Consider the following 23411-nt stretch of genomic DNA (forward strand, 5'->3'; position numbering starts at 1 on the left):
GTTAGTTATTTTCTTATTGAAGATGATCATTGCCTAGTATTTCTGTGGTGCCGTTTCCCACTGCCTCCAGTGTTGCTAGGGCTCCCCAAAACCACAGTTTACTTTAAGTGAGTCTTATCTCAGGTGTGGGTTGTGGGGTATTGGGGGTGTGGTATCGGGCAGAGGGCAGTGAGTATTTGGATGGTGTGGGGGTGGTGCATGTGTGAGGGTAAGGGCTGATTACTGTCGGGGAAGGGGAGGGGAGGACGGACTTCATTTACTCTTCTGTCACCACGAGGATTCGAGATCTTGGCTGGAAACCATTTTTACAAAGTGTATTACAATCAGATTTTCATTCTATCATATTATATGTGATCTATTGTATACAATCTTTAATCATTATGGAGTGAATGTTATCCTGTTTCTTTATGGTGGTGTTTTTGTTGCTGTCTGAGATCATGTTCATTTTAAAGTTAAAATGGGATCAGAAAGGAAATATCTTAAAAAGTGTTGTTACAGGGAATGAATGAGCCAAGTACCTGAGTATCTGAAATTGCAAACTTCAGATCTTGCTGTGATCAATTGCAACAGTTACTCTGAGTGTGCTGTCAGTTTTTGCAGTCAACCTGAGAAAGGTAAATGGTCATTCTGCGCAGTGTCTGTACATGGTCACTTTCAGTGTCTAGGCTCACTCTTCGTGCATGATCATTTTGTGTGTAGTCATTCTGTGCACAGTCATTGTGTGCTGTCCTTTCTCACAGTCACTCTTTGTGATCACTGCAAAGGGCTCGGTGTTCCTCTGCACCTGCTGCTGTCTCTCTGCATTAAGTGTGTTTGTATTTTCCTTGTTGATCAGCAAACTGTGGGCATTTTTTGTTGATGATTTGGAAGGTCGAGATCTCAGACATGTTCAAGTATAAATTGTCAGTGTGTTCTGAAGTGAAGTTTTTGCTTCAGTTTTTGATACTGGGTGTAGGATTCCCAAATGGAGAAATGGGAGATGGAAGATTTTCAGTGACTAAACAAACCCCGCCCCCCACACTATACACCTTGTCCATGACAAATAAACAGACACCCTTTCTATTAATACAGGGAAAAACAGCAAAACCAATTCATCAAATAAGTGAGCTTATACAAAATATAGTTTCCAGCAATATCCCATTCCATCAAAGTGAATTTATGATTAATTAGAGGAAAATGTACAGGCTATAAAGACTGACAAATATTTAGTAATTTTCAAATACATTTAAGAAGCACTTTGGGGCATGAATAGTTCATGTGCCCTGCAACATTTAATGTTCTCAAATTTGTATCAGGCTGCAGCAGCAGTAGCTGACCTGCAGGTGGCAGTGTCAGTCCTTTCTCACAGTCTCCTGGTCACTGTTCTCAGATCAATCCTCAGCACAGCTCAACAGGGAGCAAGACCCACTGCGGCCATCCTCTTTCCTGGGAGGGTCAATTAGTGCCCGTCGCACACTGATTGCCTGCACAATGACCTGTACATAGTGACTGCATAGAGTGAGGCCAATGACAGAGACCACGCAGAGTGACCAGGCATACAGAATGACTAGGAATGCAGTGACCGCACAGAGTGACCATGTATACTGTGGCTATGAACAGACTGACCATGCATACACAGACTACATGAGTGACCATGCACAGAGTGACCATATATGCTGTGGCTATGAACAGACTGACCATGCATACACAGACTACATGAGTGACCATGCACAGAGTGACCATATATGCTGTGTCCACGCACACATTGACTATGCACACACACCACACAGAGTGACTGGGCAGTGTGGCAGAAGAACACTATCTGGAAGGAAGAAAATGCTCTGCTTTTTGAAAGGGTGCAGCTTGCCATGTGTTAGCACTGAGGTCCAAGTGATATTGGAATGATAGACAGTGTTACTGAGACACTGAATCAGACCTTGATGTTGGGCCCACTCCTTCGAGTTCCAAAACCATTCTCCAACCCAAGTCCATGTGACGTTATAATTATAGACAGTGCTAAATGCACTCCAAAGCATTTCAGACCCTGAGTCCCTTAAACAGCATTCACCATCCCAGATTCAAATTGCTCTTTCAATATGAACTTTCTGGATTGTGCTAAACTGATGAAAACAAGCAGTGTGTGAATTTACTGAAGATTGGATGCATTATCTATGATTTTCAAAAAAATCTCTTAAATTCAGGGACGGCACCATCAGAGTGGAAGTTGCAAATATTACACTGCTTTTCAAGAAGAGAAGGAGAAAGAAAACTGGGTACTATCATTAACAAAATTTATCTGACTCGGATGAAAGAAGAGAATGTACTGTCACCAAGTTTGGGGATGTGATAAAAATAGGTGGGGAGGCAAGAGGTGAGGATGACAGAAAGAAGGATTTGGGCAGGTTAAGTAAGTGGGTAAAAACGTGGCAGATGGAATAGAGTTGGGAAAATGAGTTCATGCAATTTGGCTGAAGAATACAGGAGCTGAAAATAATTAAGTGGGGAAAGGCTGTAGAAAGCCACAGAACAAGAGGAATATGAGAAACCCTGTGCGTGAATTATATTTACATTTGGAAGAAAATGGGATTATTAGTGATAGGCAACATGGCTTTGTGCAATGAAGGTCATGTCTTACCAACTTGATAGAGTTCTTTGAGGAAGTGACAAAGTTGATAGATGAGGGAAGGGCTGTGGATGTCATATACATGGACTTCAGTAAGGCATTTGATAAGGTCCCCCATGGTAGGCTGATGGAGAAAGTGAAGTCGCATGGGGTCCAGGGTGTACTAGCTAGATGTATTGAGAACTGGCTGGGCAACAGGAGACAGAGAGTTGTAGTGGAAGGGAGTTTCTCAAAATGGAGAACTGTGACCAGTGGTGTTCCACAGGGATCCGTGTTGGGACCACTGTTGTTTGTGATATACATAAATGATCTGGAGGAAAGTATAGATGGTATTAGCAAGTTTGCAGATGACACTAAGATTGGTGGAGTAGCAGATAGTGGAGGGGACTGTCGGAGAATGCGGCAGAATATAGATAGATTGGAGAGTTGGGCAGAGAAATGGCAGATGGAGTTCAATCCAGGCAAATGCGAGGTGATACATTTTAGAAGATCCAATTCAAGAGCGAACTATACGGTAAATGGAAAAGCCCTGGGGAAAATTGATGCACAGAGAGATCTGGGTGTTCAGGTCCATTGTACCCTGAACGTGGCAACGCAGGTGGATAGAGTGATCAAGAAGGCATATGGCATGCTTTCATTCATCGGACAGGGTATTGAGTACAAGAGTTGGCAGGTCATGTTACCGTTGTATAGGACTTTGGTTCGACCACATTTGGAATACTGCGTACAGTTCTGGTCGCCACATTACCAAAAGGATGTGGATGCTTTGGAGAGGTGCAGAGGAGGTTCACCAGGATGTTGCCTGGTATGGAGGGCGCTAGCTATGAAGAGAGGTTGAGTAGATTAGAATTATTTACATTAGAAAGACAGAGGTTGGGGGGGACCTGTTTGAGGTCTACAAAATCATGAGAGGTACAGACAGGGTGGATAGCAAGAAGCTTTTTCCCAGAGTAGGGGACTCAGTTACTAGAGGTCACGATTTCAAGGTGAGAGGGGAAAGGTTTAAGGGAGATATGCAAGGGTGGTGGGTGCCTGGAACACGTTGCCAGCGGAGGTGGTAGAGGCGGGCACGATAGCATCATTTAAGATGTGTCTAGACAGATACATGAATGGGGCAGGGAGCACAGGGATACAGATCCTTGGAAAATAGGTGACAGGTTTAGATAGAGGATCTGGATCAGCGCAGGCTTGGAGGGCCGAAGGGCCTGTTCCTGTGCTGTAATTTTCTTTGTTCTTTGTTCTTATAAAAAGCTAGTATCCAAGCTCAGCTGGTACATAGGTAAGGCAAATAGAACATTCGCCTTTATTTCAAAGGCAATGGAGTAAAAAAAAGGGAACTTTTGCTAAACCTATTCAAGGCACTTGTCAGACCAGAGCTCGAATACTGTGAACAGTTTTGGGCCCCTTATTGAATGACAGATACCCTGGCATTGGAAATAGATACTGGGTTGGAGGGATTTTCGAATGAGAAAAGATTAAATAGGTTGGGCTTACATTCATTGGAGTTTAGAGGAATGAGAGCTGGCCTTTTGAAACATACAATATTCTTAGGGGGTTTGACAGAATGGATGTGAAGTGAGAGAGAAGCACACAGAACACAGAGTTTATAGGCAGAGAGATCAAGGGCAGAGCGATCAACAGATCATACAAATAGTATGAGTGGAGTGTCAACAGGCCGAAACTTTACTCACACCGTCTGACAGTCTTGATCATCTGCAGAGACCTATTATTCAGCCCGTCAACACTACACTCATACCATTTGTATGATTTTTTGATTTCTCTGCCCATTGATCTCTTTGCCTGTAAATTCTGTGTCTGTGTGCTTCCCTCTCACTTCATGAGACAAAGGAACAAAGCTCTGAAAAATTGTGATTTCAAATAAACCTTTGGACCGTGACCTGGCATCTTGTCACCTCCGACAATGAATGGCAAAACAGTATTAAGGAGCTGAATGGCCAATTTCTGTTCCTATGCGTCAGGCAGTTTGCTTAAAAGCAGTTAGGAAAATCCTGGAATCAATTATTAACAGAAACTCTTCAGAATCCATTTGGAAAGACATTGTATGATTAGAATGAGTCAACATGGTTTTGCTAAAGGTAAATTCAGTTTGAAAAATTTATTAGAATTTTTTGAGGATGTAGCTAGTAGGATAGATAACGGGGAACCAGTAGATGTAGTCAGAGATAGCAAGAACTGCCGATGCTGGAGTCAGAGATAACACAGTGTGGAGCTGGAGGAACACAGCAGGCCAGGCAGCATCAGAAGAGCAAGAAAGCTGACATTTTGAGTTGGGACTCTTCTTCAGAAATGGAATTTCTTCAGAATTTCTGAAGAAGGATCCCCACCCAAAACATCAACTTTCCTGCTCCTCTGTCTCTGACTGGCCTGCTGTGTTCCTCCAGTCCCGCGCAGTGTTACCAGTAGATGTAGTGTTCCTGGATTTCTGAAAGGTAATTTGATAAGGTGACCCACAAAATGTTAGTTTTGAAGGTAAGGACTCATGGAGTTGTGGTGACTGAGATCCATTTGGATGGAATCTTGATTAAGGGACAGGAAGTAGAGACTGGCCAAAGTGTGTCATTTTCACATTGGCCAGCTGTGACTAGTAGGAGTGTCACAAGGATCAGTTTTTTAGGTGCAGGTAATATGATGATGCAAAGTTAGGTTCATGGGAGGCTGTGGGGAGGACAGTAAAAGGCTGTGAAGAGATATAGACAAGTGAGAAGGTAACAAGGGTGGCATGTGAAGTACTATGTGGGCAAGTGTGAAGTTAGTCATGTTTACAGTAGGATTAGAAAAGGAGAATATTTTTTTAAACAGTGTGAAATTTGTAAGTGTTGATTTTCAAAGGGACTTGGATGTACCTATAAAAGGAATGTAGAAAATCAGCTGCAAGTGCAGCAAGCAATTAAAGTACATGGTGCACTGCCCAACCACAATGGCAGGGGGATCAGAGCACAGCGGTAAATTGTCTTGCTACAGTTGTGGAGGACTTTGATGTGACCACATCTAGAGTTCCGTGTAAAATTCAGGTTTCCAATTTTATAAAAGAACAGAGTTGTATTGGAAGCAATGCATCTACAATTCAATTAACTGCATGATAGGCCCATCCTGTTAAAGGACTGTATAAATTCAGTTTATACTCTATTATGAGAAGGCAGTTCCATAGTGGTAATGTCACTCAGTTAGTAATCCAGATCCCCAGGCCAGTGATTCGAATGGTTGATGGTGAATTTGAATTGAGTAAACTCTGGAATAAAGAGCTAGCCTCGTGGTGACCATGAGAGCATTGTCAATTGTTATTAAAACCCATCCAATTCACTAATGCCCTTCAGGGAAGGAAATCTGCTGACCTTACCTGGTCTAGCCTACAGGTGACTCCACATCCACAGTGATAAGGTTGACTCTTAACTGCCCTTTGGACACTTACGGTTGTGTAATAAATGCTGTACCAGCCGGTGACACCTACATCCCATGAAAAATAAAATAAAAGGGTGTCCTTGTACATCAGTCAATGAAAGTAGACAGACAAATGTAGCAAGCAATTAGGAAAACAAATGTTACATTGGTCTTCATTGAAGCGTGATTTGAGTTCAAAAGGCATGTCTTACTGCCATTATACAGGGTCTGGGTGAGACCACACCTGGAGTATTGCATGCAGTTTTGTCTTCTTACATTGGAGGAGGTATACTTACCACAGAAGGGCTGCAACAGAGGCTCACTAGGCTGGTACCAGGGATGGCTGGACTGTCCTCCAATGACAGATTAGTTCAACTGGCTCTGTATTCATTAGCGTTTCAAAGAATGAGAGGGGATCTGATTAAAACATATAAAATTCTCACAGCGCTGGACAGATTAGAAACCAAGAGATGCTATCTCTGGATATGATGTTGACCATTTAGAACTGAGATGATGAAACATTTCTCCACGTAGAGGTAATGAACCACAGAAGGTTGTGGAGGCTAAGCTAGAAGGTTGGTCATGATTATATTGAATGGTAGAGCAGGCATGATGGATTGAATAGCCAACTCCTGCCCCAGTTTTTTTGAATCTATGCATCATAAAATCCTGGATAATATTGGCAAAGGAAGGTCTTGTGGATGAATCCGGACTGTGGACACTGCTTTAAAGCCAGGTGTCAGTATGCTTTTTGGACCGAGCTGATGGATAAACTTTATCGCTCAGAGGGTCACATGACTTTGGAACTGTCCACCTTGGAAGGCAATGGAAGCAGGGTAATTGAATATTTTTAAGGCAGAGGTAGATAGATTGTCGTTTTTAGGTTATCAGAGTTAAATGGGAATGTGCAATTTGGAATCCAACCAGATCAACTGTGATCTTATTGAACAGGATTGAGGGGCTGAATGGCCTACTTCTGTTCCAAATTCATATGTTTGTATTTAACTGAAGTCACATGATTCCTTGGAGCTACTTTTTTTTTAAACCCAGTGCGAACAAGCAGTGCATTTCTGACCTTAAAAAGAAATTTGCCTTCACAGAAGTTAAACCCAAAAACTGATTTACCTCTACTTTCGGTCCCCAGTTGCTGAATTATAATGAAATATGATAAGCCTTCATCACAATCATATCGTGTCTAGATGAGTGACAGGTGATCTCATTACTCAAAAAAGATTGCGAAGGGTTTTGACAGGGTGGGGGCTGAGATTGTTTCCCCCATTTGAGGAATCTCAAACACTGGGGGCATAGTCTCGGGATGAGGAACTGATCAATTCAGACTGAGATGAGGTGAAATTGCACAAAGAGTTGTTAATATTTGGAATTGTCTCCCAAAGTGGGTTTTGGATACTGCCTTGATGAATACAGTTAAGTTTGAGATAGACAGATGTTTGGTCTTTATGGGATATGGGAATGGGGAAGAGAGTTGAATTCAAGAGTAAAGTCAGCCATCATCATATTGAATGGCAGAGAAGTCTTGTTGGGCTAAATGATCTAGTCTTATTCCTATTCCTTATGCTCTTATGGATTTACAGTCTCCTTTAGTTTTAGGTAATTCACTTCTTTGGGTGCTCATATGAAAATATGGATAAGAAACTGGAAGCATTTACCACTGTGTTTCACCAAAATCAGTGAACATTTCTCATTTCCTCCAGACAGTGTGATATCTCTAATCTCGGATGCTTGCCATCCACAAACCGGAAAGAGTGATAGGGAAGTGTGGAGTCTGTAGATAAAGATCTGAATAAATAGGGAGCTAAGGTTAAGGATCAAGGAAGAGATTTTCAGAGGTACTGTGGTGTGTTTTGTTGATTCCAGAAGAATTTTCTGAACTGTGAAGAAGGAACGATGCAGAATCTGAGGAATATGGATGTGTACAGGGAGTATTGACACAAGCAGACTCGAACAGAACAAGCTGATGGCAAGGGTCCTGTGGGACAATTCTTTGGTGATTTATAAACAGTGGAATTTGCGAAGGTTGGGGTAATATAAATGTAACAATCTGTAGATGATCATTGTTTGGTATAGCATTCTGATTATGCAAAACCTGTGAAAGAGAGATCATCAACAAAATTAGTGAAAGAAAACATTAAGAGTGAAAACAGGCCCAGGTGAAGAGGGAGAGAAATGCTGGGAAAAGAACAGATTGGAGAAAGGGGAGAAGTTTGACATCAAGAATACACCAAGTTTCTTCACTTCCTAATTTACTTGAGAGCCAGCCAGGAGACTGACAAAACTGGGAGCTGGAAGGATTTCTGTGGACATTAAGCTGCAAAATGTTTGCCTGATTTGTGTTCTCAACCTGCTTGTTTGGAAATTAAACCATGGATAATGCACCTTCCTTCAGCCTGACATTGGCAAGACCCCATCCTCCCCTCCCACTCCTCTCATATGTTCTTTGTCACTAATTCAATTGACTTGAGTCACACTATCAGGTTCAAATTAAACTGATGGTTATTTCAGGGTCCTCTTTGACACTGTGACACCTTACCATTAAAACAGCTCATTTCCATCTCCACCATGTTGACAATCTCCCAGAGAAGCTCAACCAAAATCAGCAGGATGTGCCTTTCACTAATTTATACAAAACTCTAGAAACAATCTCCTGGTTCTCACATAATGCCAACATCCTACCCCACTCCTCACTATCCTCCAACAAACGCAAAATCCCTGCACATACTTACAAAGCTCCCCCTATCCTGCAATCTGCAATTAATATTCCCCGGCTGTAACCTTCTGTTCTTACACATTGATTTGCACCACTATCAGTGTCAGACCTTTCAGTCCTTGCAATCCTTCAGAAACTGCTCCTTCGTCAAAATTCAGAGCCCATCTTTTTCATCTAATTTTCAATCATATTTCATATTCTGCCTAGATGTTGTTACAATTGGTACCTATTTTTCAAGAATCAAGTGGCATTTTATAGAATCATACAATCACACAAAAGGTGCCTATTCAGCTCATTGTGTCAGGGTGAGCTCTTTGAAAGCACTTTGCTGATACTCTCTTTCCCCTGCTCCTTCCCTCTGTCAAAAATATTACTCAATCTGCTTCCATCGCCTTTTCAAACAGCACACACCAGATCACAACACTTTATTGAGAACAAGTTAATTGGATTGTGAGAGAAAGAATAGAACATTTATCTTGGTTTAGTTGAGAGCAATGTAATAATTAGGATCCTCGGAAGCCCCATGAGGTAACAGAGTGTCCGTGATAATGTTGGGGACTTAGATGTATGGAGTAGTCAGGAGTATGTGGCATATGGTTGTCACTGCACTCAATATGCATTTTTATTAAGTAGAGTGTGACATTTAAGAGGAGAACTCTCAGCACTATCGTTACCTCACATTGATAGAACACATCACACTGACCTCAGAGATTAATAAAGTAAAAGTTAAAATGGTAATGAAAAATTTTACTTTGTGCACTTTTGTGTGAAACACTCCTGAGCAGAAACATCTTTACAATTGAGCTTTCCTAGTTTTTCTTTCATTCTTTCACGGGAAAGAGGCAGCACTGACAAGGTCCCAAGGCAATGGGATGTACCTATACCCCAGAGTCATTGACCTTGAACTAAGTGGCTTCCTGGACTATTTCAGAGTCAATTACATCATTGTAGTTCTGGAGTTACATGTAAACCCGACCAGGTGAGGACAGCAGATTTCCTTCTCTAAAGAACATTAGTGAACCAGTTAGGTCTTTATAAATTATAATCAGTTATTGCTTCGGGATCAATCATACTGACACGAGGCCTTCAATTCCAGATTCATCAATTGAAGTTAAGTTCCACGAGCTAGTGTGGAGGTTTCTCATGTTTGTCAAAGCCTCAGGCTGGGACTAGAAATTATTAGTGCAGTGGTAATACTGCACTGCCAAAGTCTCCCAATGTTGTATAGTATTCAACCACCTGAAAAACCATTCTCCATCCATCACCATTGTTAATCTGCCAGAAATCTTGTCAATATTTACAGTTGCAGTAATTATCTCAAGAAGTATTATTCCAACATTGAGTTCTGGACAATGTATGAACAAGAAGAATATCTTGTTCCTCATCTGCTTAATTGAAAAATAAAGTTCCAAGAAACAGCTATAACTGTAGAAGGTCATTTGCCCAGAAAAGATAACACATTCTTTCCACATGTATCTTGGTTTAGTTGAGAGCAAGGTAATAATTAGGCTTTGACAGCAGAATCAAATGAGTGAAGCTTCCCAAATAATGGCATGATGACCCCAAATCAGGAAGGTAAAGACCGAATCTGAGAGAGCCCTGGCAGACATGGTTAAGGGTAATCCAAAGAGATTCCAGAAGTATATTAAAAGCAAATGAGCAACTAGAAAGAGAATAGGGCCCATTAAGGATCAATGAGGTTGCCTTTGTGTTAATGTCAGGAGGTGGGTAAGATATTAAATGAAAATTTTGCATCAATTTTTTACTGTGGAGAAAGAAATGGAGGCTAGAGAATGCAGGGAAATAAATGTTTATTTTTTAGAAACAGTTGACTTTACAGAAGAGGAACTGCTGGAGGCCTTAGAAAACATAAAGGTGGATAAATCTCCAGGACCTGATCAAGTGTATCCCAGGATGTTGTGGGAAGTTAGGGAGGAAGTTGTAGCACCGCTAGCAGAAATATTTGTATCATCTATAATCATGGCTGAGGTGTTGGAAGACTGGAGACTGGCTAATGTTGTGCCCATATTTAAGGTCAGAAATCACACAACACTAGGTTGTAGTCCAACAGGTTTATTGGAAACTGCAAGCTTTCGAAGCGCTGCTCCTCCATCAGGTGAAGTGAAGAGAAGCACACAGGCACAGAATGTATAAGCAGAGAGATCAAAAGATCATACAAATGGTCTAAGTGGAGTGTCCACAGGCTGAATAACAAGTTTCTGCAAGTGATCAAAAGTGACAGACGGTGTGAGTAATGTGTCAACAGTTGAATAGCAAGTGAAGGAATGACCTATAATCTGATTAATCGAGGCAGAGAGATAATTACAAAATATTAAAGTAAGGCAGTGCTGGAGACAAACCAAATGTTTGGACAAACATGATGGGTGTAAGAATTACAGGGTCAATAGGGGCCGAGGGTCTAACCAAAGTAGTAAGTAATCCCAAACTACACAAACTAATTCAGGTTAAGAGATCGTAACAAGTTATCAAGGTGATGATGTCAAAACGGGACAGTAAGGAAGAGTTTACAGATACAGAACAGTGTGGTGGGGTCACATGTAACGCGACATGAACTGAAGATCGTTGTTGAGGCTGTCTTCATGGGTACGGAACTTGGCTGTCAGTTTCTGCTCGATGATTCTGCGGTGTTGTGCATCTCAAATGGTGATTTGGAGGACATTTAAGAGAATATTGGAGGCTGAATGTCCTTGACCACTGACGTGTTCCCTGACTGGGAGGGAACAATCCTGTTTGGTGATCATTGCGCGGTGTCCATTCATCCGTTGGCATAGCATTTGCATGGTTTCACCAATATACCATGCCCCAGGGCATCCTTGCCTGCAGCGTATGAGATAGACAACATTGGCCGAGTCACATGAGTATCTGCCGTGCACCTGGTGGGTGGTGTTCCCACATGTGATGGTAGTGTCCATGTCGATGATCTGACATGTCTTGCAGAGGTTGCCATGACAGGGGTGTGTGGTGTTGTGGTCGATGTTGTTCTGAAGTCTGGGTAGTTTGCTGTGAATGATGGTCTGTTTAAGGTTTGGAGGTTGTTTGAAGAAATGGAGTCATGGGGATGATCTTGGTGAGATGTTTGTTGTCATTGATGGCATGCTGAAGGCTATGAAGATCTTGAGTTCATATCGTGCTACATGTAACCCCACCATACTGTTCAATAAAATCTTCCTTTCTGTCCTGTTTTGACACCATCACCTTGATAACTTGTTATGATATCTCTACCTTAATTAGTTTGTGCAGTTTTGGATTACTTATTCCTTTGATTAGACCCTTGGTATGTGACTCATACACCTATCATGTTATCCCAGCCATGTGATTTGTCTCCAGCACCATCCTATTTTAATTTTTTGCCATTATCTCTCTGCCTTAATTAATCAAATAATAGGTCAGCCCCTCACTTGCTATTCAGCTATTGACACTTTTGATCACCTGCTGAAATTTGTTATTCAGCCTGTGGACACTCCACTTAGACCATTTGTATGATCTTTTGATCTCTCTGCTCATACATTCTGTGCCTGTGTGCTTCTCTTCACTTCACCTGATGAAGAAGCAGCGCTCAGAAAGCTTGTGATTTCCAATAAACCTGTTGGACTATAACCTGGTGTTGTGTGATTTCTGACCTTGTCCACCCTAGTCCAACATCGGCACCTCCACATCATGCGCTTATTTAAGAAGGGCTGTAAGGAGAAGCCTGGGAATTATAGACCTGTGAGTCTAACATCAGTGGTGGGTAAGTTCCTAGATGTGGTTCTGAAAGATGGGATTTACATGCATTTAGTGAGACAAGGAATGATTAGGGATAGTCAGCATGGCTTTGTATGAAAGAAATTGTATCTCACAAACATGATTGATTTTTTTGAGGAAGTAACCAAAAAGATTGATGAGGCTGAGTAGTAGATGTTGCTTACTTGGACTTTAGTACAGCCTTTGACAAGGCTCAGCATGGTAGACTAATTAGTAAAGTTAGATCACGTGGGATTCAGGTGAGCTTGCCAACTGGATACAAAACTGACCTCACGGCAGGAGCCACAATATTGAATGTTGGAATGTGAAACGTTGTTTCTTGGACTGGAGGCCTGTGACCAGTGGTGTTCTATAGGAATCAGTGCTGGGTCCACTTTTGTTTGTCATTGTATATAAATGATTTGGATGAGAATATAGGAAGCATGGTTAATAAGTTGATGGATGACGCCAGAATTTGTGGCATAGTGGACAGTGAAGAAGGTTATGTAAGATTACAAAGCGATCTTGATCAATTGGGTCAATGGACTGAGGAGTGCGAGATGGAGTTAAATTTGGATAAGTGCAAAGGGCAGGGCTTATACAATTAATGGGAGGACCTTGGGTAGTGTTGTAGAACAGAGAGGTTTCAGGTAAATAATTCTTTGAAATTTGCATCACAGATAAACAGGGTGGTTAAGAAGATGTTTAGCATACTTGCTTTCATTGCTCAGACCTTTGAGTATAGGAATTGGAAACGTCACGTTGAGGTTGTACAGGACATTGGTGGGTCTTCTTCTGGAGTACTGTGTCCAGTTCTGGTTGGCCTACTATAGGAAGGATATTATTAAATTGGAAAGGATTCAGAAAAGATTTACCAGGATGTGCCAGGAATGGAGTGTTTGAGTTCTCAAAATAGGCTGGGACGTTTTTCACCGGACCATAGGATGTTGAGGGGTAACCTCAAAGAGGTTTATAAAATCATGAGGGGTATGGATAAGGTGAATAGCAAAGGTCTTTTTCCTAATGTGGTAAGTTCAAAACTGGGGGCACATTTTTAAGATGAGAGGAGAAAGTTTTTAAAAAGGACATGAGAGGCAACTTTTTTTTTTACACAGAGTAGTTTGTGTACGGAATGAACTTCCAGAAGAAGTAATAGATGAGGGTACAGTGGCAACATTTAAAAATCAATTGGATAAGCACATGAATAGGAAATGTTTGGAGGGATATGGGCCAAGAACAGTCAGGTGGGACTAGTTTAGTTTGGGAACATGGTCAGCTTGGACTAGTTAGACTGAAGGGTCAGTTTCCATGCTGTATGACTCTATGACTGTACAAGTTAGAAGGTTCTCAGTTGAAGTGTTCCATATGATTTTTGACATCAAGTTAAAGGAAGACTAATAAAATGATGAAAGAAGATTTGGTGTGAATTTATTAAAGTGTTATCAGGAAAACTTACTGTAGTTACAAGGTCACACCTGAGAGATTTGAGCCTTCCCTGGAAGAAAGATTACCAAGTGACTGATAGGTAGCTTCAGGATTCTGGAGGCTGGTGATGAAGTTGAAATAACTCTACAGAGGCTGGTATCCTGTCACTCATTATTTACATGTGGAGAGTCCTTGACACTGATCCAGCTTCCTTAGAGCCAGCTCTCAGAGTGAACAGAAGCCCTGATACTCCTGTTTATATCTGTCAGCCAGGGCTCCCTGATTGGAGAGATTAACAGCCCCAATAAGGAACTCATATTCTATGAGGTCCAGCTGGCTGACTTCATTGCAGCCATTACAGGTGAATAGAGATAGGTTGCTTTCAATGATATTAATAAAGAGACAGAGATTTAAAATAATCACAGGGAGGATTCAAACAGAAGCTTGAAAGTAAATCCTTACGCAGAGGGTCAGCACAATGTGTAATCATTCGCCAGGAACCAGTCCTATTGAGGCACAAGCCTGATAACAATATGAAAATGAGTTTCTTAATTTCATGAAGAAAAATATTCAAAACGGTAGGGAGTGAGCAGCAAAGAAGAATGACATTAGATATCCATGGGCTGAAAAATGATGGATCATGTGATTAAGCTATAAGCCTCATCCAAGGGAAAGAGAGGAATGTACACAAACTTAACACTTCCCTCATTACTGAGGTTAATATTACACGCAAGGTACATTGATCCTTTCTGTGTTTCTAGGAGATAGCTGTTCAGCTGAAGAAGCAACTGAAATATTGATAGACATGAACATTAACATGAACTGCGTGTTTGGATTCCATCATCTACTATTTAACTGACTATTTTCATTTCCCGTATGGGTAGAGTAATGTTAAATGAATTGAAATGGTCTGTAATACTTGATGTTTTGTGATGATGCAGTAGGAATAAAATTGGTCTACATGTGAAACAGACTCAGAGAAAATCATCAGCTGATTTTTCATCATCTTAATTTTTACTTCCCGTTCATTCAGAAAATATTATAACATGTTAAATTGGAAACTGATAAAAATGACATGGAGAGTATGAAACAAACCTCCAAATACAGCTTGTTTAATCATGCTGAGAGTTCCAGAGGCAGGACAGACATGGGGAAAAGAGAGTCATCATGTGATACAAGCCCATGTCAGATTGATGGTATTTATACAATTTCTTTGCCAATTTTTTTCATGGTGTCATGACATTATCAGGTTTGAACCATTGTCATATTGAATTCAATCACCTCGGATTTGTTCTTTTCCCAATTCAAACTTATAATGTATGTGTTTAGTTTTGGGCAGCCAGTTGATAAACTTGTTGGAAACGTGGAGCCTTTATTGTTCACATGATCTGAAATGAAAGCAAATTGTTGAATTGATGTCATCAACACCTCTCCTCTACCAAATAAGAGAGCATGTGAAAGCGCAAAAACATTGGAACAGAGTTAAGAGACAGCTTTTTGAGAAAGCCTAATGAAGATAATGTCCATGTAGATATTATAAGAGGATTGTGCATTCTTGAATTTTAAACTAACTTATCTAACCCTCTCTAGCAGGCGTTACCGTAGGCAAGATATTCGACACGGTGATGCCATCCAGCAGTGCCTAGACCAGGAGCTGAATGGTATGTGACTATCAATGACACTGAAAGTACACAGTGGGGGGGCATAGTGGGCAAACTTCCCCCTCAACAGTTAGCCCCCTGAGTGGAATTACTGAGGGGCTACTCTTCCAATCATAGTCACAAGTGAGCCGATTCCCAGCAAATGCAGGAAAGAAACAGCCTGTGATTGGAGGAGCAACATGCAGTTGAGAAAGTAAGTGCTGACATGAGAGGGTCACCTAGAAATCCCAGACCAGGAGCTGGAGCTGGGGAGAGGGAGCATGAAGAGGGAGCCAGGGCTGAGAGTGGGGGACAGAAGCAAAGTTAAGGACCAAAGGCCATGGTTGAGACAGAAACAGAAATTGCTGGAAAAACATAGCAGGTCTGGCAGCATCTGGGAAGAGAAAGCAGATTTAACATTTCCCCTCTTTAGAAATCAGGCAGTGCTGTGAAATTGGGTCCAAACTAGGGCTGGGAGCCCAGAGCTGGCGCTGGTAGAGATTTGTCACATTTTTCCAGTGCCTGCTTAGAAATAATGGCCTAGGCCTGTTAGGAGCATACAAATTAGGAGCAGGAATAGGCTACTCAGTCTCTCAAACCTACTCCTCCATTCCTCCATGCTGATCTGATTATCCACACTCCCAACTACTTCCTGCTAACCTTTCACCACCTTGATTATCATGAGTCTATCCCCCTCTGGCTTAAATATTCAAACATCCTGCTTCTACTACCTTTTGAGGAAGTGAATTCCAAAAGCTCAAAACCCCTAAGAGATTAAAAAAAAAGAATTCTCCATGTCTCTGTTGTAAGTGGATAAGCCAACATTTTAAAACAGTGTAGAATTTCCCACAAGAAGAAACATCCCTCTCTACTCCACCCTATTAAGAACTCTCAGGATCTATACATTTTGATCAAATCAACTTTTCCTTTTTTAAACTTCATCAGATACAAGTTATCCTGACCAACGTCTCCTCATAAAACAATCTTAAATAATTCCTCATATTACGCAACCAATATTGTACATTGTGCTGCAGATGTAGTTTTACCAATGCCCTGTATAACTGAAGGATAACGTCCATAGCTTTGTATTCAGTTCCTTAAATGTGGCCATTCCTTTAACTTATATGTTACTTTGTAAAATCCTTATGTCCTCTTGATAACTTACTTTTCTACCTCCCTTTGTGTCATCAGCAAATTAAGCAACCATACCTTCATAGACCCAGGTAATGCTCTTCTGGGGACCTGAACTCCGGACCTGCCATGGAAGATGGTGTAATTTAAATTCAATAAAAATCTAGAATTAGGAGTCTACTGATGACTTTGAAATCACTGTTGATCATTAGGTTCCATTTTTCAATCTAATGGAACCTTCTTCGAATTGAGAAACCTTTGGAAAATGACACATACCAATGTTCTCATGATCCACATCTTTTAGACTTGAGATGAAGTGCACCTGGACCTGGTTGGCAACTGTTTCTGAGATGGTACTTAGTACCATAGTAAAGGCAGAAGCAAAATATCTGTTAGTTCATCCTTATTTTTCACTATTAATTCCCCAGACTCACTTTTGATAGAACTAGCATTCACTTTGTTGACTCTTCTTTTTGTAATATCTATTGAAACTCTTCCTGTTTTTATATTTCTATCTAGCATTGTCTCAAATTCTATTTGTCCTCCATTTCTTTAGTCATTCCTTGGTATATTTTTAGTCTGTCCAATCTTCTGACCTGCCCACCCATCGTTATGCAGTTACTTTATGTTTGATGATCTCTGAGAATGAACTATTTATTCCTACATTTTGTATTCTTTCAGTTACCCAATTCTCAGTCCACGCTAACATATCACCCCCAATTTGATGTTTTCTAAATTTATTCTCTTCTTAATGTCCACTTACAAAATCCTTTATAATTGATTCTCACATTTTCTCGATACTGATTTCAAACTATTAGGGCTGTAGGTCTTCCAAAGTTTTGGCAAAGATCTGTAGCTCGGGTTTTGGATGAGGTTGTAGACTTGCTCGCCGAGCTGGCTTGTTCTTGTTCAGACGTTTCATCACCATGCTAGGTGACATCATTAGTGGAGCCTCCGATGAAGCGATGTTATTCCACTCTGCTTGGAATTTATACTGTCTGGTCTGTTATGGTGAGTAGCGTCATTTCCGGTTTTGATCAAACATAGGCCCGCATGGGAATTCCTAGAGGCATGGTTCTCCACCCATATGCAATCAACAAACACGTAGAATTGGACCCCATATACAAACCCATACAGATCAAAACCGGAAATGACGCTACTCACCATAACAGACTGGACAGTATAAATTCCAAGTGGAGTAGAACAACATCGCTTCATCGGAGGTTCCATTGATGATGTTACCTAGCATGGTGATGAAACATCTGAATGAGAACAAGCGAGCTCAGTGAGCAAGTCAACAACCTCACAGTAGATCTTCCGTCTCCCTCCTTTCTTAATTACAAGGATTACATTTATTTTAATCACATGAGGGACGTGGATGTCACTGGCTGGGCCCAGCATTTATTGCTTGTCCGTGGTTGCCCTTGAGAAGTTGGTGGTGAGCTGCCTTTTTGAGCCGTTGCAGTCCATGTGCTGTGGGTTGACCCTCAATGCCAATAAGGTATTGTTACTTTCCTTTTTATAGGAACCTTCCCAGAAACTACAGAATGATGAAAAGTGACTACCAATACATTCACTATCTTTAGGCCACCTCCAACAGTCAGCCTAGATTAAAATGTTATACCAAAGCACATTGGATTGGGGCAAGTGTACTGACCTGGATAGAGAAATGAATGGCAGGCAGGAAACAAAGAGTGGGAATAAACTTTTCATTTACCAAGTGGTAGGCAGTGACTATTGGGGTACTGCAGGGATCAATGCTTGGACCCCAGCTTTTCACAATATATATTCATGACTTAGATGAGAGCGCTAAATACAATATCTCCAAGTTTGCAGTCAACACAAAGCTGAATAGAAGGGTGAGCTATGAAGAGAATACAGAGATACTTCAATGCAATTTGGACAAATTGAGTGAGTGGGCAAATGCACGGCAAATGAAATATAAATTGGATAAATATGTTGTTATCTACTTTGGTAGCAAAAACAGGAAAGCAATTATTATCTGGATAACGATAGATCGGGAAAGGGGGAGGTGCAATGAGACCTGGGTGTCCTCATATGGCAGTCACTGAAAGTAAGCTCAGCAGGTCTGGCAGCATCTCTGAAGGAGAAAACAGAGTTAACACTTCGGGTCTGGTGACCCTTCCTCAGAACAGTTCTGAGGGAGGGCCAGGGGACCCGAAATGTTAACTCTGTTTTTATCCTTCACAGATGCTGCCAGACCTGCTGAGCTTTTCCAACAACTTCTGTTTTTGTTCCTGATTTAAAGCAAATGCAGTTCTTTTGGTTTTTATTGGAAGTAAGCATGAAGGTACAGCAGATGGTGAAGAAGGCAAATGGTATGTTAATCTTTATAGTGAGGCAATTTGAGCACAGGAGCAGGAACGTCTTGCTGCAATTGTACAGGGTCTTGGTGAGACCACACCTGGAGTATTCTGTGCAGTTTTGGTCTCCTTATCTGAGAAAAGATGTTCTGTCTATGGAGAGAGTGAATAAAGGCTTACCAAACTAGTTTCTGGGATGGCAGGACTGACATATGAAGAGACACTGGATCAGTTAAGACTATATTCACTGGGGTTTAGAAGAATTAGGGCGTTCTTGTAGAAACCTATAAAATTCTAACTAGATCATACAGATTAAAAGCAGGAAGGATATTTTCAAAGATAGTAGGAACTGCAGATGCTGGAAAATCTGAGATAACAATGTGTAGAGCTGGATGAACACAGCAGGCCAAGCAACATCATAGGAGCAGGAAAGCTGACGTTTTGGGCCTAGACCCAAAGACTGGGCAGTTCAGAACCAAGGGTCACAGTCTAAAGATATGGGGTAGACTATTTAGAACTGAGATGAAGAGAAATTTCTTCACCCAAAGAATGGTGAGTCTTTAGGATTGTCTGCCACAGAAAGCCGTTAAGGCCAAAACAACAAATATTTCAAGAAAGGGTTAAATATAGTTCTTAGGGATAAAGGGATCAATGGGTGATAAGAAGAAAGCAGGAACAGGGTATTGAATTGAATATTTTACATAAATGATTTGAATGTGAACATAGAAGGTATGGTTAGTAAGTTTGCAGATGATACCAAAATTAGTGCTGTAGTGGACAACAAAGAAAGTTACCTCAGAGTACAATGGGATCCTGACAAGATGGGTTGATGGGCCGAGGAGTGACAGGTGAAGCTTAATTTAGATAAATGTGAGATGCTGTATTTTGGAAAGGCAAATCAGGGCAGATTTTATGCACTTATTAGTAAGGTCCTGGAGAGTATTGCTGAACAAAGAGACCTTGGAGTGCAGGTTCACAGTTCCTTGAAAGTGGAGTCACAGGTAGATAGGATAGTGAAGAAGGCATTTGGTATGCTTTTCTTTATAAGTCAGTGCAGTAAGTATAGGAGTTGGGAGGTCAGATTATAGCCGTACAGGACATTGGTTCAGGCACTTTTGGAATACTGCATGCAATTCTGGTCTCCCTGCTATAGGAAGGATGTTGTGAAACTTGAAAGGGTTCAGAAAAGATTTACAAGGATGTTGCCAGGGTTAGAGGGTTTGAGCTATAGGGAGAGGTTGAATAGGCTGGGGCTATATTCCCTCGAGTGTCAGAGGCTTAGGGGTGACGTTATGGAGATTTATAAGATCAAGGGAGGCATGGATAGGATGAACAGCCAAGGTCTTTTCCCCAGGAATGGGGAAGTCCAAAACTAGAGGGCATAGGTTTAAGGTGAGAGGGGAAAGGTTTAAAAGAGACCTATGAGGCAACTTTTTCCCACAGAAGGTGGTGCATGTATGGAATGAACTGCCCAAGGAAGTGGCGGAGGTTAGTACAATGAAGAAGCTTTTGGATGGGTAAATGAATAGAAAGGTTTAGCAGGATATGTGCCAAATGTTGGCAAATGGGACTAGATTTATTTAGGTTATTTGGTTGGCGTGGATGTGTTAGACCGAAGAATCTGTTTTGGTGCTGTATCTTTCTATGACTTCTTGACTCTATCAGCCATGGTCACATGAATGATCAACAGGCTCTAAGAGCTGAATGGCCTACTCCTGCTCCTATTTCTGACGTTTCTGTGTCTTAATACTCTGGGAAGTAACTTTTGGGTTTGGAACGTGACTCTGCCTGCCGCTCAGGTTAATGTCCAAGGCCCAAGACAATATTTCTAAGGCATATAGAAGAGTTTCCGCAGTGTTTAAGTCCAAATGTAACCTTCACGTAATACCTTAAATAGGTTCAAAAGTGAAATGGTGCAGATGTTGTAAATTTAAAATAAAATCAAAAAATGCTGGAAATCTTCAGCAGGTCTGACAGTATCCTTGAAGAAAGAAAATTCATATTCTAAGTTTAGACACATCCTTGGGTCAGAAGATGTCATGTTGATATAATTAATACAAATTGGAATTCTGCATTGCTGCATTAGGATGTACATTCTGACATGGAATTCCTGAATACTATGTACCTTCAACCAAAACACGTTCATGGAGAAATTATATACTTTTGATGTTGTGAAACCAAAAGCAGGATCATGATTTGATATTGCATACTGATAGTTTAGTTTTTACATAAACAAAGAATCTTTCTCTTTCTTCCCTCGGTCAGGTGGAACATTTACAAAAACAGCAGAAAGGTTATTGTACGGCATTGAGAAAAACAGTACCTTGCTGGAGTGTAGCCCCAGATCTCCACAAGCAAAAGTGTTGTGGTTTGTGGAAACAAACAGCATGAAACAAGATGAGGTAAGTTATTTGTGGAATGAGCTTTAGCTTTTAAAATAGTAAGGATACAAAATCTTACACGAGGGAAAGATTTTGAATCTGACTGTGGTCAATGGTGGGTGGGCAAATCGCTGGAATATTGTTAAATCTATAATGTTGAAGTACCACTTGACCACACAATTATTTAAAATTTACATTGATGCCTTAGAGCTGGGGACCAAGTGTAGTGTGTCTGAGTTCACAGATGACACTAAAATGAGTGGTAGAGCAAAGTGTGCAGAGGACACTGAAAGTCCGCAGAAGGATATTGATAGGTTAAGTGATTGGGCAAGGGTCTGGCAGATGGAGGACAATGTTGGTCAATGTCAGCCATTTTGGTTGGAATAACAGTAAAATGGACTGCTATTTAAATGGTGAAAAATTGCAGCAAGCTGCTGTGCAGAGAGACCTGGGTGTCTTTGTGAGTGAATCACAAAAGTTGGTTTGCAGGTGCAACAGGTAATTAAGAAGACAAATAGAATATTGTCCTTTATTGCTAGAGAGATGGAGTTTAAAAGCAGGAGGTTATGCTGCAGCTGTATAGGGTGCGGGTGAGGCCACACCTGGAGAACTGTGTACAGTTTTGCTCTCCTTACTTGAAAAAAGATGTACTGGCACTGGAGGGGGTACAGAGGAGATTCACTAGGTTGATTCTGGAGTTGACAGGGTTGGCTTATGAGGAGAGATTGAATAGCCTGGCACAATACTGACTGGAATTGAGAAAAATGAGGGGGGATCTTATAGAAATATGAAATTATGAAGGGAATAGACAAGATAGAAGCAGAGAAGTTGTTTCTACTGGTGGGTGAAACTAGAACAAGGAGGCATAGCATCAAAATAAGGGGAAGCAGATTTAGAACTGAGTTGAGGAGGAACTTCTTCACCCAAAGGGTTGTGAATCTATGGAATTCCCTGTCCAGTGAAGCAGTTGAGGCTTCCTCAGTGAATGTTTTTAGGCAAAGATAGATAGATTTTTGAATATAAAGGGATTAAGGGTTATGGTGAGCGAGTGGGTAAGTGGAGCTGAGTCCACGAAAAGATCAACCATGACCTTATTGAAGGGTGAAGCAGGCTCCACAGGCCAGATGGCCTACTCCTGCTCCTATTTCTCATGTTCTTATGTTCCTAAAAAGCCAGTTTCTCATTTCAATGATAAAAAGGTTTGTTGGATTGAGTGATGCAAACATCATTCTCTGAGAATCTCATAGTGCTCCATTGTGGATTTAGACCAGGCACTAAATCAGAATTTAAGCTGCAGTGGTGATGCAGTGAAGGGAAGCCTCTTTGTATCATTGTCACAATTACAAATTAGGTTTAAGGTGGAATTTTGATAAAACTTGTGCAAAGACCAAGCCAAATGCTGAGTTGTTGAATAATATGTTATCAGTAATGAATCTGTCAGGGTATCATATATGTCAAAATTTCAGGACACTCAGGAGTTTGATCCCTTTCAAAGGTAAGCAACAAATTCTACACCATGCAAATGGTTTTGGCTCCGCATGTAGATTACAGATTGACTGACTGAGCAAGGGGAAAATATTTCTCAAATAGTTTCTTTACCTGTATTCCTGTGAGTGTCCTTATGATGCCACCAACCATCCTGAGAAAATTCTCATTTGAAGTACCAGCACAGAAATGACAGGCTGAATGGCCTCCTTCTATACTGTAAAAATTCTGTGATTCTAAAAAACCAGATTAATCTAGATGATAGCCATTTTTAGTCATAGGACTATCGGAACAGGAATAGGCCATTCAGCCCATTAAGACTGCTCAGCTATTCAATGTGATGATGGCTGATCGAGGACTTCAGTGCCTATTACTCACCTCACCCCCATAAACCTGTATGTCACTAGAAATCTATCAAACTCTATCTTAAACATACTCAGACTGAACTTCCACAGCCCTCTGAGGTAGAGAATTCCACAGATTTGAATGTGAACATAGAAGGTAAAAAAACTGTCCTTATCTTAACCCTAAATGGCAGCCCCTTTATTTCCACAT

The 23411-nt window shown here is 41.0% G+C and overlaps 1 protein-coding gene across 1 annotated transcript in view; it reads left to right on the plus strand.

Annotated features, from left to right (window-relative positions):
- Window positions 1-23411, plus strand: part of LOC109917558 (semaphorin-3E) — a 125750-nt gene that overhangs the window by 96525 nt on the left and 5814 nt on the right. The window contains exons 14-15 of the mRNA XM_048610232.1: window positions 15486-15556; window positions 21256-21392. Coding sequence (XP_048466189.1) covers window positions 15486-15556; window positions 21256-21392 — 208 coding nt within the window. The remainder of the gene's footprint in view (window positions 1-15485; window positions 15557-21255; window positions 21393-23411) is intronic.

This window comes from Rhincodon typus, chromosome 22 (genome assembly GCF_021869965.1).
Source record: "Rhincodon typus isolate 14 chromosome 22, sRhiTyp1.1, whole genome shotgun sequence".
In the NCBI taxonomy this organism is placed as follows: Eukaryota; Metazoa; Chordata; class Chondrichthyes; order Orectolobiformes; family Rhincodontidae; genus Rhincodon; species Rhincodon typus.